This window comes from Hemicordylus capensis, chromosome 9 (genome assembly GCF_027244095.1).
Source record: "Hemicordylus capensis ecotype Gifberg chromosome 9, rHemCap1.1.pri, whole genome shotgun sequence".
NCBI classification, from domain to species: Eukaryota; Metazoa; Chordata; class Lepidosauria; order Squamata; family Cordylidae; genus Hemicordylus; species Hemicordylus capensis.
In genome coordinates, this window is record NC_069665.1 from 3,564,284 (window position 1) to 3,581,524 (window position 17,241).

The 17,241-nt window shown below is 51.7% G+C and overlaps 1 protein-coding gene across 2 annotated transcripts in view; it reads left to right on the forward strand.

The window, feature by feature from the left end:
• The first annotated feature begins 2,140 nt into the window (after positions 1-2,140).
• ZNRF1 (zinc and ring finger 1) overlaps positions 2,141-17,241 on the forward strand; it is a 37,522-nt gene continuing 22,421 nt past the window's right edge. The window contains exon 1 of one of the 2 annotated variants that reach the window (XR_008311257.1): positions 2,141-3,393. Coding sequence is in view for 1 of the 2 variants with exons in the window: in XM_053271028.1 (XP_053127003.1) it covers positions 2,895-3,393 (499 nt within the window). In the remaining variant the exon portion in view is untranslated. The remainder of the gene's footprint in view (positions 3,394-17,241) is intronic. The other variant, XM_053271028.1, reaches the window with a different exon arrangement.

The following is a 17,241-nucleotide window of genomic DNA, read 5'->3' on the forward strand; positions in this document are numbered from 1 at the left end:
GGTGTGGCAAAAGCGGAGGTAAGCACCAATTCATTTACTCTTAAAGGTGCCTCTCGCCGCCCCTCCACCGGCACCTTGACTGGCCACTACTGGTGTACATGGTTCTGTTTATCCTCACATCTGCCCTGGCAGACTGAGAGACAAGTGACTGGCCTAGAGTCACCCAGTGAATTTCATGGCTGAATAGGGATTTGAACTCGGTCCTCCTTGATTCTAGACCAACAACAACAACAAATATTTATATACTGCTTTTCAACAACAGTTTCCAAAATGGTTTACATAGAGAAATAATAAGTAAATAAATAAAACAGATGGCTCCCTGTCCCCAAAGGGCTCACAGTTTTAAAAGAAACATAATATAGACCCCAGGAACAGCCACTGGAAGGATCTGTACTGGGGATGGATAGGGCCAGTTGCTCTCCCCCCTGCTCAATAAAGAGAATTACCACTCTGAAAAGGTGCCTCTTTTGTTCAGTTAGCAGGGGAAACAAACGAAACAAATTACACAAGTGAGAGATTAACCCTGATGGTTGTCCTTACAGTCTAATTATCAGCACAGAGAGTGTGCATCTCTTGTTCTTTGTGCCAAGCTCTTGAAAAATTCAAAACATTATCATTTATTTATTTAGCACCATCCCTGCTCTCTTGTCACTGTGGGAGGAGACCCTGGGGATCCATTGCCAGGGTCTGGAGGAAAACATGCAAAGAGCAAACTGCAAAATGTAGTGCAAATGATGTGAAAGGTCAGCACAGGATAAGTTATGCATAAGCGGCTTCATCCTTAGATTGTAAGCTTCTTAGGGGCAGGGACCTATTAATCATATTCAACATAACAGCATCAACACAAGTGGTGATATACAACAAAAGTTAATCTGGAGCCGTGAGGGTATGCAATCGTTGCTGTTGAGGATGATGGGCATTGTAGTCCAAAAACAGCTGGAGAGCCTCAGGTTGGCCACCTCTGAACTCAGAGTCACTGCTGAGGCTCAGGTCTTGTACCTTAAAGTTATAGCCTCTGCGAGTCAGCCTTACTCCTGCATAAACATGCCTAGGATAGGGCTACTACCATGGGTGCTTGGGGCAGAGTTTCTCTCCCCAGTCTTGCAGCCTGATCCCACACAGGTTTACTTGGAAGCAAGTCTTGGTTGTCTCCAGTAGAGATGTGGAAGCTGGGGAAGGGGGGAAAATTGAAATCCACCCACAGTTCTTTTTCATTCATTCATTCTTTTGGGGGGGATTTGTCTCCCCCCAAGGCCTTTACCATCTCTTCTCTCCAGACTTGTGGTAGCAAGCATGAATTGTCCCCTTCGCTAAGCAGGCTCTGCCTATGAATGGAAGACTAGGAGTGTGAGCACTGTAAGAGATTCCCCTCAGGGGATGGAGCCACTCTGGGAAGAACATCTAGGTTCCAGGTTCCCTCTCCAAAACAGGGCTGAGAGAGATTCCTGCCTGCAACCTTGGAGAAGCCGCTGCCAGTCTGTGTAGACAATACTGAGCTGGATGGACCAATGGTCTGACTCGGTATATAGCAGCTTCCTATGTCCCTATGATCATCGGTAAGTTGGATTTTCCTGGTTTAAAAAAAAATTATTTTCAACCACTTTGCTTGATCTTAACTGTGGTTTTTAAAAATGGTTTTTATTCTGTAAACCACCATTAGACATTTGTTTTGGGCGGTATAAAAATGAAACAGACAAAATCCTGAGTTCACAAGAGTGTGGGCAGGAAGGGCAGACCCGCAGGGCTCACCCCATCACTTTAATCAGGCCTTTTAGTTAAATGAGTTTTAAAGTTGACATGGAGACTTTGAATGGTTTGCATCCTTGTAATGTTTCATTATTGTGTGGGTTGCTTTAAGTGGGTGTCGGGGTGTGAACCAGACCCAGACAGATGTATCTAGGAGGCGGCATAAAAATACGCCAAACAAATAAGCGAAATATAGATCTCCTTTTCCTCCTCCGCTGGGGGTTGCGCCTGCGGTTGTAAGCCGTCTCGAGCGTCCTTCTGGCTGGGAGAGAAGCAGGATGTCCAACTCCTCCGCATAACTGAAATAGAACCGAGCCTACGCACGCTTGCAGGGCGGTGAGTCCCAGCGGGTTGGCCGGCGCTCGCTCGCCAGGTAAGCGGGGCGTCCAGGTTGCGCCTCGTCCGTCCACGCCAAGGGCGCTTCCTCGGCGCCGCCCCGTCCGGGCGCCCCCCGCTTGCTCAGCCCTTGACGCAACCCGGGGGCGGGGAGCACCCCCGGCGCATGCGCCCTGCGCAGCCCTATTGTCTCTCTCGCTTCCCTGCCACCCCCCGCCCCCGACAGCCGTCAGGAGGACTGGCTGGACCGACGGCGCGGCGGCCCCAGCAGCAGCGCAGGACAAAGGCGGCCTCCTCCTCCTCCCCGGGCAGGGCGGCCCAGCGAGCCAGCCGGAGCAGCGCCGGGAAGGAAGGCCGCCCTTGCGCCATGGCCGGCCCGGGCGCGCCTTGACGGGCGGAGCGGCTGCCGGCCTCTGCTCGCCTCGCCTCCGGGCCTCGCCTCCCTTTCCCGGATGCGGAGCCGCGCCGGAGGAGCCGCGCAGGGCCGCCGCCGCCAGAGCAGCAGCGGCTGCTCGGGCTCGCCTTCGTCGTAGGGCGCGCCCCGAGGGCGGGGCGGCGGCGAGGGCTCCACTGCCTGGCCGCCGTGGATGAGCCCGGCGGGAGGCGCAGCGGCGGGCCGCCCGGCGGGGCGCGGCGGCTGGGGCAGAAGGAGGCGGCGACGGCGGAGCGGCGGCAGGAGGAGGAGAAGGATGCCCGGGGGCTGCCCCCGCGAGGGCTGCCCTAGCTGCTGCTGCTGCTGCTGCGGCCGCCGCCGCCGCTCCTAGCTGCTGCGCGCTGCTCCTCCTCCCGCTCTCCTCCTCCCGGTCGGCGGCATGGGCGGCAAGCAGAGCACGGCGGGCGCGGCGACGGCAGCGGGGCGCTCTCGGGGCGGCGGCGGCGGCGGCGGGCCCCTGGCCGGGGTCTCGAGCGACGACAGTGCGGTGCCGCCGCCCGGAGGAGCCCCCCACTTCGGGCACTACCGGGGCGCGGGCGGCGGCGGCGGCGGAGGGACGGCGATGGGCTTGCGCAGCCGCTCCGTCAGCTCCGTGGCCGGCGTGGGCATGGGCATCGGCGTGGAGCCCGCGGCGGCCGGCAGCGTCCCCTTCGGCCTCTACACGGCGGCCTCGACGGCGGCAGCGGGGGCCGCGGCGCCCGGGGACTCGGAGCGGGGTCCCGGCGGCGCCGACTCCACCCCCTACGCCCATGGCAACGGTTACCAGGAGACGGGAGGCAGTCACCACAGAGACGGGATGCTCTACCTGGGCTCCAGGGCCTCGCTGGCCGATGCGCTGCCGCTCCACTTCGGACCCCGGTGGTTCAGCTCGCACAGCGGTGAGTCGCGGCCTGAGGCCTGGCAGCCTGCTCTGGGGAGGGGAGGGAGACCCCTGGCCCCTTGGGCTCTCTAGGTCACGGTTGCCGACCCGGACGGGCAGCGGTGCTGCAAGGCTCCAGGCAGGAGTCTCTCCTCCCAGCGCGACCTGGCGATGCTGCTGCTGCTGCTGCCGCCGCCAAGGGTTGAACCTGGGACCCTCTGCATGCAAAGAGGTGCAGAGCTCCCACAGAGCCCTTCCCTAGACTCCCATCACTTTCCTTTCAGTGGCAACTGATTGCATTGTGGTCCACCAGGGCATCGTGTCTCCTGTCAATGGAAGAGGAAGTTGCCTCCCACTTCCTCTGTTATTGTTGTTAACTATTATTTATTCGATTTCTATACCACCCTTCCAAAAATGGCTCAGGGCGGTTTACACAGAGAAATAACAGATCCCTGTCCCCAAAGGGATCATAGTATAACAGGAAACACAAGACAGTTACTCTCCCCCTGCTAAATAAAGAGAATCACCATGTTAAAAGGTGCCTCTTTACCAAGTTAGCAGGGGTAAATTAATTCCTGTTGGCTTTTAACCCCTGTGTTTTCCCCCCATGGAATTGCTCTCCTGCCGCTTCTTATTAAGCAAGCAAGCAATTTGCTATATACACATATAATTACTTAGGAAGCTACCCTACTCAGGCCTCTTGGTATTGTTTTACACCAAGGCTGCTCAACTTTGGCCCTCCTGCAGATATTGGACTACAACTCCCATCATACCTGACTGTTGGCACAGAACTGCTGGGCATGATGGGAGTTGAAGTGCAAAATAGTGGAGAGCCAAAGTTGTGAAGCTTTGGTCTACGTTGACAGAAGCATCTCTCCAGGGTTTCAGACAAGGGAGTCTTTCCTGGCCCTACCTTGAGATGCTGCCAGGGATTGAACCTGGGACCCCCTGCATGCAAAACAGGCTCTTATACAGTCTTTCTCTGATATAGGAATAGCCAGGAGGACCTTCAAGTTTTATAGCTTGTGGGCACATCCCACTTGTGGATTTCTTAGAGGTGTTTGGCAGGCCACCCTACTGAGGGTGGTGTGGTGGTCAGAGTGTTGGTTTGGCAGAGGAGACCCGAGTTCAAATCCCACAGCTGTGCAGTTCACTGGGTGACTTTGGGCCAGTTACTCTATCAGCCTTACCTTGCAGAGTGGTTGAGAGGATGAGCAGGAGCAACCTTCAGGCCTTGTGTGTGGTAGGATGTATGTCTTGCTAGTTTTTAAAATTTTTAATAATGAAAACAGAGTGCTGGACTACATGGACCCTTCTGATACAACCTAGCAGTTTTGGAAATGGCATCAGCTTGGCCTTTCTTCTGGAAGGATGCTGTATTTCTTTTAGAAATTGCTTTGTGTACTTCAGAGCTTTGGGTGAGAGGAAGAAAAGCAATTGTCTAGTCTGGAAAGATTTTGAGTACTCAGACCTAGTTTGTGTTCTGGTAAAGGCAGTGAGGTTTTCCCCACTATCTTGTAGTCTGGTAATTTCTAGAGATGGTGAGACAAAAACAAAATGGAAAATAGTATTGGGCTGTCTCGGTATTATGCATTTTCATGTGGGAGTAAGCCCCACTGAGTGAATTTCTTTGTGGGTTTTTTGCATTTATATCCTGTGCTTTCCCCAAGGAACCCAAAGCAGTGTACATGGTTGTTTATCCCCACAACAGCCCTGTGATGTAGGTTAATCTAAGAGAGGAGAGACTGGCCCAGTGTCACCCAGTGAGTTTAATGACTGGATGGGGATTTGAACTTGGGTCTCCCCAGTCCAACCCTCTAACACACTATGCTGGCACTCTCTGGTTATGGAGCTTACTCCTGTGTAAGTGTGCATGCAATTGTACTCTTTACAGTGGTGCAGAGAGCTGATATGCAGAAACCAGCAGCGTCTCCTAGCAAGGCAGTTGGTAACCAAGTTCTGGCAGGGAGTGGAGGAAGTCACTTGGGCATTTCCTTTCATCTCCACAACTGATTACATTTTAGTCCTCTGTCTGGTACTTGCCTTGCTTAGTTGATTAAAATATCAGTTAAACTAGATAATATCAGGAAATCTGAGGTGCACTCTATCTACCTAGTGTGCTTTTCAAACGTCTCTCTAGCTCTGATATAATTACTTGGGTTCTTGTTTTTTCTTTTCCACCTTGTGGAAACACCTATATCAGGCAACAGCGATATAGGAAGGTGCTGAAAGGCATCATCTCAAACTGTGTGGGAGGAGGCAGTGGTCAACCCCTCCTGTATTCTACCAAAGACAACCACGGGGCTCTGTGGGCACCAGGAGCCGACACCAACTCAATGGCACAACTTTGCAAGAATTTCATTCACTGGAAGAGGCTCTACAGGAGGGGTAGGCAACTTTGGCTCTCCAGCGGTTGCTGAACTACAACTCGCTACATCCTACAATCTAGTCCTTGTATTCTTTGCTGGATTTTTATTTTTCCTTGCTAAATTTTGTTTTTGTCACCCTGCCCTCTACATGTATGGGGAGTTTAACTTTGGTTCCTCCAGTGAAACCTAATAGCCTGTTGCCCAGTTAACACGGTTCCTGTTCATATTTCTTTCATTATCATTTCAAGAATAATAATTCCATTTTTGGAAGGGTGGTATAGAAATCGAATGAATGAATGAAGAACAATTAGCCCATCAGGGTAAGTGTAACTGTCATGTAGCATCAGTACTCTTAAAACACTTGTTCTGAACTTCTGTTCCTGAACAAGAGTTTGGTGTAACTCAGAAGTTCACACTTGGAATATATTTAGTGTTTGTTTGTCCAATAGTGCTACCTCATTTGTTTTATGTGTGTATGTTAGATTCTCTCCCAGCTGCCTCTTTTCCAAGGATAGCATAATCACCATGAATTTGATCAAAATATTACACCATCTCAGTACAGATTTGTGGGTAGCTGATGCTAATTTCCTTTGGCCTGGCCTGACCAGCCCAGACAAATCATGTATTGTTTAGAAAATCATTGCCTGAATCTAGAGAAGTGGATAGATTGTTTACAGCAGCGATATCTTCACTGAATAGCCTTTCACAGTAGATGGCTCCAATACAGCTGATTGAAAATCCATGTCTTCAGTGTCCAAATAATTAGGTTAACCTTCCAATTAATGCTTTCCATCACCTGGTGTTTCCCTGAATAGCTGAGGGCTTTTCTGCATGGCTATATCTGTGTGCCAACATTCTGGGTATCCTATTATTGGAGGGTGGACTTGCTTCCAAGGGGAGGGCGGGAATATGGTGAAGGTCACAGCACTCAGAAGACATCTCCACTCTGTTGGCTGCCTTGAGACAGGACCTCTAGTCCCTCACTGAAGTTCCTGAATGAAGAGCAGGGGTACACCTGAGACAACTTCTTTTGGGCAATGTAATCATAGCACTGCTTACTATTTATAGTGTAACAGTGTGGCCTTATCTGGCATTTAGCAGATTGGGCCCCCAGTCAATTCTCCTAAATTCTGCTAGTACTTCCCATGGTATGGTATGGTTTGCATTACGTCAGGCATTCTCCAATTTGGGTCCCCAAATGCTGTTGGACTACAATTGCCATCCTTCCCAGCCACAATGGCTGAAGGCCATGGTTGTGGTCCAACAGCATCTGGGGACCCACGTTTGAGAATGCTGGCATTACATCCTTTCTTCTATGACGGATCTCAAGATGGCGTCCGTTGGGTTCCCAGGCAGTCTCCAACCAAAGTGGATCCAGACCAGTGTTCCTTGTAACAGATTCCCAGATATTGACTACAGCACCCACAATCCCCAGCCAAAGGCCATTGTAGCTGTGGATGCCGGGAGTTGTAGTCAACAAAATCTGGGAATCTCTGTTTCAGAGAACGCTGCTCCAGACCTGCTTAACTTCACCGTGTTGCTGCTGAATCACAGGCCTCCAAATCGTGACTTGGGGTTAGTCACAGCCCTTTTGTTGATGCAGTCGTGGTGAAGAGCTTCAGGCTGGTCAACCGAGGTATAGAGGCACACTGTGGCAACCTTGGAGCAGAACACGTCTGAGCCTGCTTAGAGCCTGGGTGGGAAGGCAGCTGGCAACCCTGTGCGTGCCTCCTTGAGTTTCAAGAAAGAAAGGCAGGATATAAATACCTCTCCAGCTGGTATTTACATAGCAGCTAGGGTTGTCAGTGACATAAGATGCATAGTCAAGAATTCAGCACATTGTGTTGAGTTTAAACTTCCTCTTTATGTATACGTCTCTCTTCAACCTCACAGGCCCTGCAAGGCACCTTCTGGTGAAGAGCATTAGGTGTTTATGCCCATCGGAGTCCAGGAAGGTCCAGCTTTGTGAGGCAGACTTGAACTCATGGTAGTGTTTGGCAGAACTGTGTGCTTCCTTGTTTAGAAGGAAAGGTGAGCTTTGGCAGAGCAGGGGACGCAGTGAGTGGCAGCTGACACACCTTGAGGGGCAAGATGGGAGCTGGGAGCGTTTGGAAGCGGTTTGGCACTGAGTCAGAAACACGGTCTGTCTAGCCCAGAATACGGCAAATATTTCTACACCGCTTTTCAACAAAAGTTCCCAAAGTGGTTTCCATAGATAGAAGTAAATAAATGAAATGGCTCCCTGCCCCCAAAGGGCTCACAATCTAAAAAGGAAAAATAAGATAGACATCGGCAACAGCCACTGTAGGGATGCTGTGCTGGGGATGGATAGGGCCACTTGCTCTCCCCAGCTAGTGCTTCATTGAAATGTTGGCTGGTGTGTGGGCGTAAGGCGCCCCCACACCCCATGTCTGACATCAGGTGCTGGGGGCATGGCCAGTACCGGGTCGGGGGGCAGCGGCATTAGCCCCTGCAGAGCTTCACCAGTCGGTGGTTCATGGAATCCGTCCCCAGTATTGGCCATGCTCCCTGCGCCTGAGGTCAGACATGGGGTGTGGGGACACCTTGCGTGGATGATTTGAAATACTAGGGGGTGGGGTAACGGCTGGAGGATTTTGTCCTGTGGCCGCAGGCAGGCTCCCTTGCTCCCGGTTCTACCTGTCAGGGTGTGAACTGGGGACTTCCTGCATGCAGAGCAGGTGCTCTTCACCTGAGCTATGGCCCTATCCCCATCTTCCAGTGCCCATCCGAATGCAAACCAAAGCAGACTCTGCTTAGAAAAGGGACAATTCAGCTGAATGGTCATCCACATAGTGGGGGTTGGGGGGCCTGTTTCTCTGTGTACAGCATGCGTATGTTCTGCAAGGAGCATCAACATGTGGTTATAGTGCTTCCTGTGAGGAGGGAAGTGAGCAGGCTGTCTGAGACTCTCCATTTGAACGTGTTAGCTGTACCTGGGGCCGGGCTGCCCTGCATGGCCTCTTGCAGATTGTGAAACCCGAATGGCCTTGTTGAACAATCTTCAGAAAGCCCACAAACCCGTACCGTGGATAGGCGAGGCTTTCTGTAAAACTCAGAATCTTCGGGGGCTGAAGGCAGCCGGAGTATTGAAGGAGAAGGCCACTCCACCCAAGGTGGAAACCTGTCTTTCTTCCAGCTTCATAGTTGACATGACAGGCATATATTGAATGCAATAAAGAAACCAAGAAGTGCACTTTGCAAACCTATACTTGCTGGCTGAACTTCTTGTAAGCTTCAGATGAATAGAGCATCTACAAGATAAGAAAATCTCCAGAATATGGCCATGTGTTTGAATTTATAAGATACTTTATTTAAGTCTGTAATTCCATATTGTGTATTTATGAATCAGTTTGCTGGATTTTGTATCAGTATCTATTAAGAAGGTTGGACATTTGACTCTCTTTTCTTGTTTGGTTAACAGCATTTATATATAACTAGCTGACCCCGCACAGAGCATCTGTGCAGTTGTGCACTGAGCCTGTGGCATCCCCCCCCCCGGCACCGCACGCGCGCTCTCCCCTCCCCGCCCCCCCCCCCCCCGGCCCAGCTTCTGGTCCTACACAGACACAAAGCTGGATCCTTGTGTGCCAGCAGCTGAGCAGATGCACTTTTAATCTTGTCTCAAGTGTGAGTTGTTGAGGTATTTGCAGCAGCTGGAAGATTCCTCCCCACTCCCGCCAATGAATTTGAGACCCCCAATGAATTTGAGAATTTAGTGGGGCATTGTTGGGGGAGTATCTGGAGGGTGCTTGTGAACGGAAAGAGGAAGAGCATCTTCAGGGGCTCCTGAGCATGGGTGGGGAGAAGGCTCTAGTCTCCAAGCGCCATGGTGTCTTGTACCTTCTCACAGCTCTCTGCAATCTAAGGGCAGCCCAGCTGGCCCCTTGATTTTTTTGGGGGGTGGTGGTGGCAGTTCTGTGCCCTCCTCTTGCTTTCCGCACAGCCGTGAAGCCACTGCAATGCCCGAGGTACGACAGCAGCTGAGGCAACGTGCAGAATGCTCCTTGCCCCGCACCCCTGGTGGGGGCCAGCCCCCTATCCAAACCAACCCTTCACAGCTTTGGAAGTGGGTGGGGAAGAGAGAAGCTTGCCAGCAGCCACCTCTCCTCTCCTTGGGCCCCTTTTTGCAAAGAGGGTGAGGCGGAGAGGTACTCGTTGCCAAGCCTGCAAGGGTCCGGTTGGTCCTGGGAGCTGCTCCAATGGCAGCAGAAGGGGCCATCTCTGCTCTGCTGGCACCCCAGCCATCTGCTGCCTGAGGCGACCGACCGCCTGGCCTCGCTGTGTGAAAGGGCTGCTGCCGCCGCTCCTGTTACGAGAGTTGATTCGTCCACCCCCCAGGAGACGCTGACCAGGTGCCGGCCCATGGATGTAGCTGCACTGATGCTCTTGAGTACCAGTCTGGAGTACTCGACGTGTTTGTCTCAGGTGTGGTAGGATTCCATTCCAGACGCCATGCCTAGTGGCCACTGCGGTGATTCCAAGGTGGCCTCCAGGGGCCACCCCTTGGTTGGGCAATTGGGGGTGCTGTGAAGCCAGCAAGGCAGGCACCTACGGAATGCAGTTGCCTCCTTGGTGTTTACAGCAGTACCACTGCCATGTTTTTAAATTGTTCTTAATTATTTTTAGTTTGGTTTTAAATGGCTTTGAATGGTTTTAAAATTGTTTTTAAGCAGTGTGGTTTTAAATGGGGTTTGTCTTTATGTTTTTTACACTTGTTGTGCACTGCCCAGAGCCTTTGGATGGGGCGGTCTAGAAATGTAATAAATAAGTAAATAAAATGTGGGCTGGTCCAGCCCACCTGGTTTAGTGCTTCCGTGGCCTGCTTTGTGGATGGGCAGGAAGAGGGGATGAGGCCAGGCTTGGGGCTGAAGCCACTGGCATCCTTGCATTGCAATAGGGGAACACGGGAAGCTGCCTGATGCCAAGTGAGACCCTTGGTCCGTCTAGCTCAGTATTGTCTACCCAGACTGGCAGCGGCTTCTCCAAGGTTGCAGGCAGGAGTCTTTCTCAGCCCTATCTTGGAGATGCTGCCAGGGAGGGAACTTGGGACCTTCTGCATGGAAGCATGCAGGTACTCTTTCCTGAATGACCACATTCCCTAAGGGAAATACCTTATTCCCGTGCTCACATGTGGTCTCCTTGGAACCTTCAGCTCTTCCCAGAGTGGCCCTACCCCTAAGGGGAATATCTTGCTGTGCTCACAGATGTCGTCTCCCATCCAAATGCAAACCAGGGCAGACCCTGCTTAGCAGAGGGGCCAATGCATGCCTGCTACCACAAGACCAGCTCTCAACCCCTGAGCTAGGGGAAGAAGGAGGTGTGAGTAGCAGCCCAGCAAAGGGAGGAAGTGGAAAACGTCAGTCTTAATCCTTGGAAGCCCTTTCCAGTGGAACCTGCTTGGCAAAAGAGCCTGTGAGCTCTCCAATTTCAGGCAGAGATTGGTTTGTTTCTGTTCTACATGTCTGTGAGCTGCCCTTCAACATAAATATTTTCCGGAGTGACTTGCGATATGAACATGATCGAGTCTGAAGCAGCACAACACAGAATTAAAAACAGCAGAGTACTGAGCCCTATTGAAAGGGCGGTTACGAGGCTGCAAGAAATTAAAAGCATAGGTCGATCTGGTGCTGAAAATGCATCTGTGTAAGTGCCAGGTGAGCTTCTCTAGGGAGAGCGTTCTGTAGGTTGGGCAATGCCGGTCTGTCCCCCAAAGGCTGGGGCACCCAAGTGACCTTGTGGGTAGGAGCAGATGTTCCTTCAGGTCCCAAGCCGTGCAGAATCATAAAATGTTGGGACTGGAAGGGACGTTGGAGGCTTTCGAGAGATGTTGAAGGCAATGCAGGATAATTATAGGGGCATAGGAAGCTGCCTTAAGCTGAGTCAGACCCATGGGCCATCTAGCTCAGTACTGTTGACACAGGCTGGCAGCAGCTCTCCAAGGTTTCAGGCAGGAGTCATTTCCAGCACATAAAGCAGGTGCTTTACCACTGTGCTGTAGCCCCATCAAACAGTGCTCACCGCTGTCACCCATCTGATTGCAAACCAGGGCAGACCCTGATTAGCAAAGTGGACAATTCATTTTTGTTACCGCAAGACCAGCCCTCCCCACCCCTACCCCCCACTTTTAACAATACAATCCTATGCCTTTTACTTGGAAGCAAGGTCCACTCTATTCAGCAGGTTAACTTGCAAGCTTTATCGCATCCGATGACAGACAGCTGCCCAGCCTCTGTCTGAAAACTTCAGGGGAGCCCATTACTGCATGAGGCAGACGGTTCCGCTGCCGAACAGTCAATGAAAAGCGCCAGGACTCTGGATTTGGCTTGGAGATGGCCTGGCAGCCAGTGAAAGTGAGATGGTAGTGGGTGGGAGCCAGAGATCCACAAATTGAGGCCTAGCTCGCTAGCCGGCTGTTGTTTGTGGTCCCCGTCAACTTCCCCTTTTCCTTCAGACCCTATTTTGGCACACAGGCAGAGGGCTTAGGAGCGAAGGGCATCTTCTGTCATTTGCACCAGGCTATGGAGATGGTAAGAGAGAATGGGAGGCCTCTCCTGCTTCTCAGAAGGGATCCCTGCTCTTTCTTCCCTTCTCAGAAATGGCAGCGCAAATGAGACCTTTGGGGAGCAGATCTGTGTGGTGCTGGGTGTCCTGCTCGCCAGAGGGCTGGGAGCGCTCGCCCGTGGCGAGCTGGCAAGTGGATTTGTAGATACATGGTGTAAACCAGTACATGTGAGCACTGTAAGACATTCCCCTTAGGGGATGGGAAGAGCACCTGCATGCTTGCATACAGAAGGTTCCAGGTTTCCTCCCGGGCAGCATCTCCAAGATAGGGCTGGGGGAGACTCCTGCCTGCAACCTTGGAGAAGCCGCTGCCAGTTTGTGTAGACAGTACTGAGCTAGATGGACCCAGGGTCTGACTCAGTATATGGCAGCTGCCTATCTTCCTATGTTGCGGTCCAACACTGAGGACAAGCATGTGCTGCATGCAGCAGTTGTGTGTGTGGGTGTAGTTTCCATATCCAAGAGTTGAGAGTAAAGATGCTGCAGCTGGGTGTTGTGGATCTGGTTATCGGAGGCTTCTAGGGAATCCATTTGTTCTGAAATGTACCCTACTTAGGAATACGTAAGCTCTCGGACACGCCTCTTAATAACTCCTATTTGTACATTGTGTCCATCAAAATAAGTCGACAAAGCCCAAGTCAGTGCTCTCTGGACCCTTTCTTGCTGGCAGATGTGATGCATTAAATTCTGCCTCGTTTTTCCATTGTTGTCTAAACCAGCTTTTCAGAAAAATGAACTAGATGCAATTAGCCTCTTAATAAAACCACGCTGATTGCTCAGAATCCCTCTGTGCTTGCAGATTATTTGTTCTTAATGTTTTCCTCCTTGCAGAAGAAAGACAAGTCTATAATTTCCTCGATTGCTTTCTTCCCTAGTGGGTTGACACCACACTGAAATAAGGCTGGCATTAAAACAAGCAATACTGGGGAAGGGTCTGCAGGCACATATAATATCTGCATGAGGGGTGAGAAAGATGGAAGGCGGGAGGTTTATGTTGCTGCAGGCAGGGAGAAGGGTGAATTGAACACCTGCAAGGGCAGAGCCGTCTCCAGTTGCCAGGAGTGGTAACGTCTAATTACTATCAAGTTGCCTTTGAAGAGGCTTTTTTGGAAAAGCTGATCATCACAAGGAATAGCCAAATAGCTGCATCAGAAGCTGCCTTCTACTGAGTCAGACCTCTAGTCCATCTTCGCTTAGTATTGTCTGCACTGCCTGGCAGCGGCTTCTCCGAGGTTTCAGGCAGGAATCTCTCCCAACCTTTTCTGGAGATGCTGCCAGGGAATGCATCTGGGACCTTCTGCGTGCAAGCATGCAGGTGCTTTCCACTGAGCTGTGGCCTCCATCCCCCTAGGGCAGTATCTTTACAGAGCTCATATGTAGTCTCCCATCCAAATGTAAACCAAGGCAGACCTGCTTAGCAAAGGGAGGCCATTCATGCTTGCTACCATAAGACTAGTTCTCCTCTAACAACTGTGTGTGTTGGGAATGACCTATGGCAGGGGTTCTCAACCTTGGGTTAAGATGGGACCACAACTTCCATCAGCAGCATCTGAGTACCTAAGGTTGAGAACCCCGACCTTTGGTCCAGTGATGGTGCTCGAAACCGCATCTGGAGCTCGTAATTGGAGCGGTTTCCCTTAATCAGGAAGATTGCCAGAAGACTCCACCTCTTTCTGCTTTAAAGGGTTGATACCAAAGACTGGCCCAGCAGGGAAATGACTTCACTAACAAGGCGGTTCGAATCCCTGCTGGTCTGTTTCCCAGATGATGGGGAAACGCCTATATCGTGCAGCAGCGATCTAGCAAGACGCTGAAAGGCATCATCTTGCACTGCGCAGGAGATGGCAATGCTCAACCCTTCCTGTATTCTACCAAAGACAACCTCAGGGCTCTGTGGTCGCCAGGAGTCAACACCGACTCAATGGCACACTCTACCATTACCTGACTTTACCACTACTTATATACCGCATTTCAACAGAAGTTCTCAAAGAGGAAGAATGGAAAACAATGTTACATAGCGTCATGAATAATAAATAGGGCAGTTCCCTGTCTGGGAGGGGTTCACACCCTAAAAAGAAACATAAGGTAGACCCCAGCAACAGCCACTGGAAAGCTCCGTGTCTTCAAGCACGAGCTGAAGCCGTCCACTGAGTCTTCTTGCCAAAGCCCAAGTCCGCTGGGATGCCACTCGGTGCCTCCTCCCAGGGCTGTGTGAATGTGCATGGGACCGTTCATGGGGAGGAGGGCTGGCTTGCCCTTGGGGGCCCCAGCAGGCTCCAGGCTGTGGTCTTTGCACTCGGGTGCTGCATTACCAGCCACCACTCCTTCCTGCTAGGAGGCCAGGGAAAGGTCAGCATAGCTGAGGGCTGGACGCGCGTGGTGCTTCTGACGCACCTTGGTGCAACTCGAAATAAACTCTGCCTGGGCAGGCCGAGACCACGTTCCCTGGGCTGCGGGCCAGCATTCCAGGCAGTCTTCATCACCTGGGGGTGTCAGTCAAAACGGCTTCCTAGCCCAGGCACGGGGGGGGCGGCGGGGGGAGGTGCTATGGGGTTGAGCAGGCTGTTTACATGGGGCTGGAGTTCTTTAGGAGTCTGTGTGCTCCCTTATTTTTATCCCGGCTTGTGTCTGCAGGTTGCGCCAAGCGCACAGCCTCACTTTGCACTTCCGCCCCCCGTGGAAAGCAGGGCTGAATCGGCCCCTTCTTGGCCTCCTGGCCTCCCTGCCTTCCCCCACCCAGCCGCCCTCTTTCGGCTGGAAGCTGCTTTTGGTCGCCCAGCCTGCTGGGCTTGCTCCCACTTGCCTGTCCCTCAAAAGGGCCCCCTGCCTGTTCTGGTCCAGGAAGGTGGGAGTTGGAAACGGTGGCCTGATGCCTCAAGGGGTTCTCCCAAGCTAAAAGCAGAAGGATTTGGCTTGCGTGCCTCAGAGGAGAGCCTCTGCACCCCCTTCCCACCCACGCACCCCCTCTTTTCAAAAGGCTGAAGGGTTTTCTCTCCAACACAGGAGGTGAGGAGCGTTCAGCCTGGGCTCTCCTGTGGGAACTGAACCTTGCTGGTTTCATGGCCGCGTCCAAGACCTTTCACTTCTCCAGTTAGTGCAGCTAGAAGACGTATTTGTGCAATCTGTGCCCAGGTGTATGCATGGTCGTCTTGTGGTGGCAAGCATGACTTGTCCCTTTTCTAAGCAGGGCCCACCCTGGTTTGCATTTGAATGGGAGACATGTGAGCATGGTAAGAGCCAGCGTGGTGTAGTGGTTAGAGTGCCGGACTAGGACCGGGGAGACCCGAGTTCAAATCCCCATTCAGCCATGAGACTTGCTGGGTGACTCTGGGCCAGTCACTTCTCTCTCAGCCTAGCCTACTTCACAGGGTTGTTGTGAAAGAGAAACTCAAGTATGTAGTACACCGCTCTGGGCTCCTTGGAAGAAGAGCGGGATAGAAATGTAAAATAATAATAATAAATAATATTCCCTGTAGCGGATGTGGCCCTCTCCCACCATGGCTCCTCTGCCGTTGGTATTCAGAAGCATCCTGGAGGTAGCCTATAGCCCTCAAGTGTCTAGTAGGCATTGATAGACTTGTCATCCAAGAGAAAAGGGAACTAGAGGGAATCATGTGCAACCACGTATTTCTCCTTCTCTTGGTTGCCCATGGATTCCTCTGTGTTTCTTTTTCTCCCATCCCAAACAAGCGCTTCCTCAGCTGAGCTGTCATAAAGCCAGCTGGGAAGTTCCGTTGCCCCTGTGGCCATAACCTGTGGCTGTTGCCCCTTAACGTGGCAGAAATATCCCCAACTCCCAGCCCCCAATGGGGATGATGGGAGTTGTAGTCCAAAAACATCTGGGAACCCAAGGTTGAGTCCCCTTCAGTAGGGTTTGAACAGAAATTCTGGACAATCCTTTGCATGCCTGCTATGTGAATTGTAAGAAAGGGCAGTATTTGAATGTCATATAGATCATGAGCCCTTTGGGGACAGGGATCCATCTTATATATTTATTATTTTTCTCTGTAAACTGCTCTGAGCCATTTTTGGAAAGGCGGTATAGAAATCGAATTATTAATAGTTAATTAATTAATATAGTGCAAACACTTTCTGGTACTATACTTTTAACCATTGCTTTGGTTGGTGGGTCTTGTGTGTCCTGAGTATTTTCCAACTGTGCCTTCCCCCCCCTTGGAATTTCATTGCAATTCCAAAAAATTGAAAACAAACAGTTGAGAGAGCGCTGTGTTGCTAAAGGGTCCTGTGAGGGGTGGGCTGAGAATATCCCTGCTAACTGAGCAAAGAGGCCCCTTTGGTGGTTCTTCTGTCCCTATCCAGAACCATGTTGTTTGTTTTTATCGTTTATTTTCATCTGTACACCACTGAGCACTTTTGTTGGAAAGCAGTATTTAAATTAGTCACAGGCATCTACGGAAGACCCACTTGCCAGCTCCCCAGTGGTGGGTGCCCCACCCCACCCCCAGCCCTCTGGCGAGCAGGACGCTGCCAATTTCGAGAGGGTAAGAAGTTGCAGGAATCCCTTCTGAGCAGTGGGATGGAGCATCTCCATCTCCCAGTACAAACGGCAGAAGACCCACTTCTCTCCTAAGCTCTCTGCCTGTGTGCCAGAAAAAGGCCTGAGGGAAGAGAGGCGATCTCAAATAGTGGCTGGGTAAAGTGTGCACACTAAAGTCTGTGTCTGCTCCTGGCGCCCACAGAGCCCTGTGGCTTACTTTGGTGGAATACAGGAGGGGTTGACCATGGCCTCCTCCTGTGCAGTATGAGATGATGCCTTTCAGCATCTTCCTAGATCGCTGCTGCCCGATAGTGGTGTTTCCCATAGTCTGGGAAACATACCAGCAGGGATTCGAACAGGCAACCTCTGGCTTTCTAGTCAAGTCATTTCCCCGCTGTGCCATTAGGTGAGCGAAGCC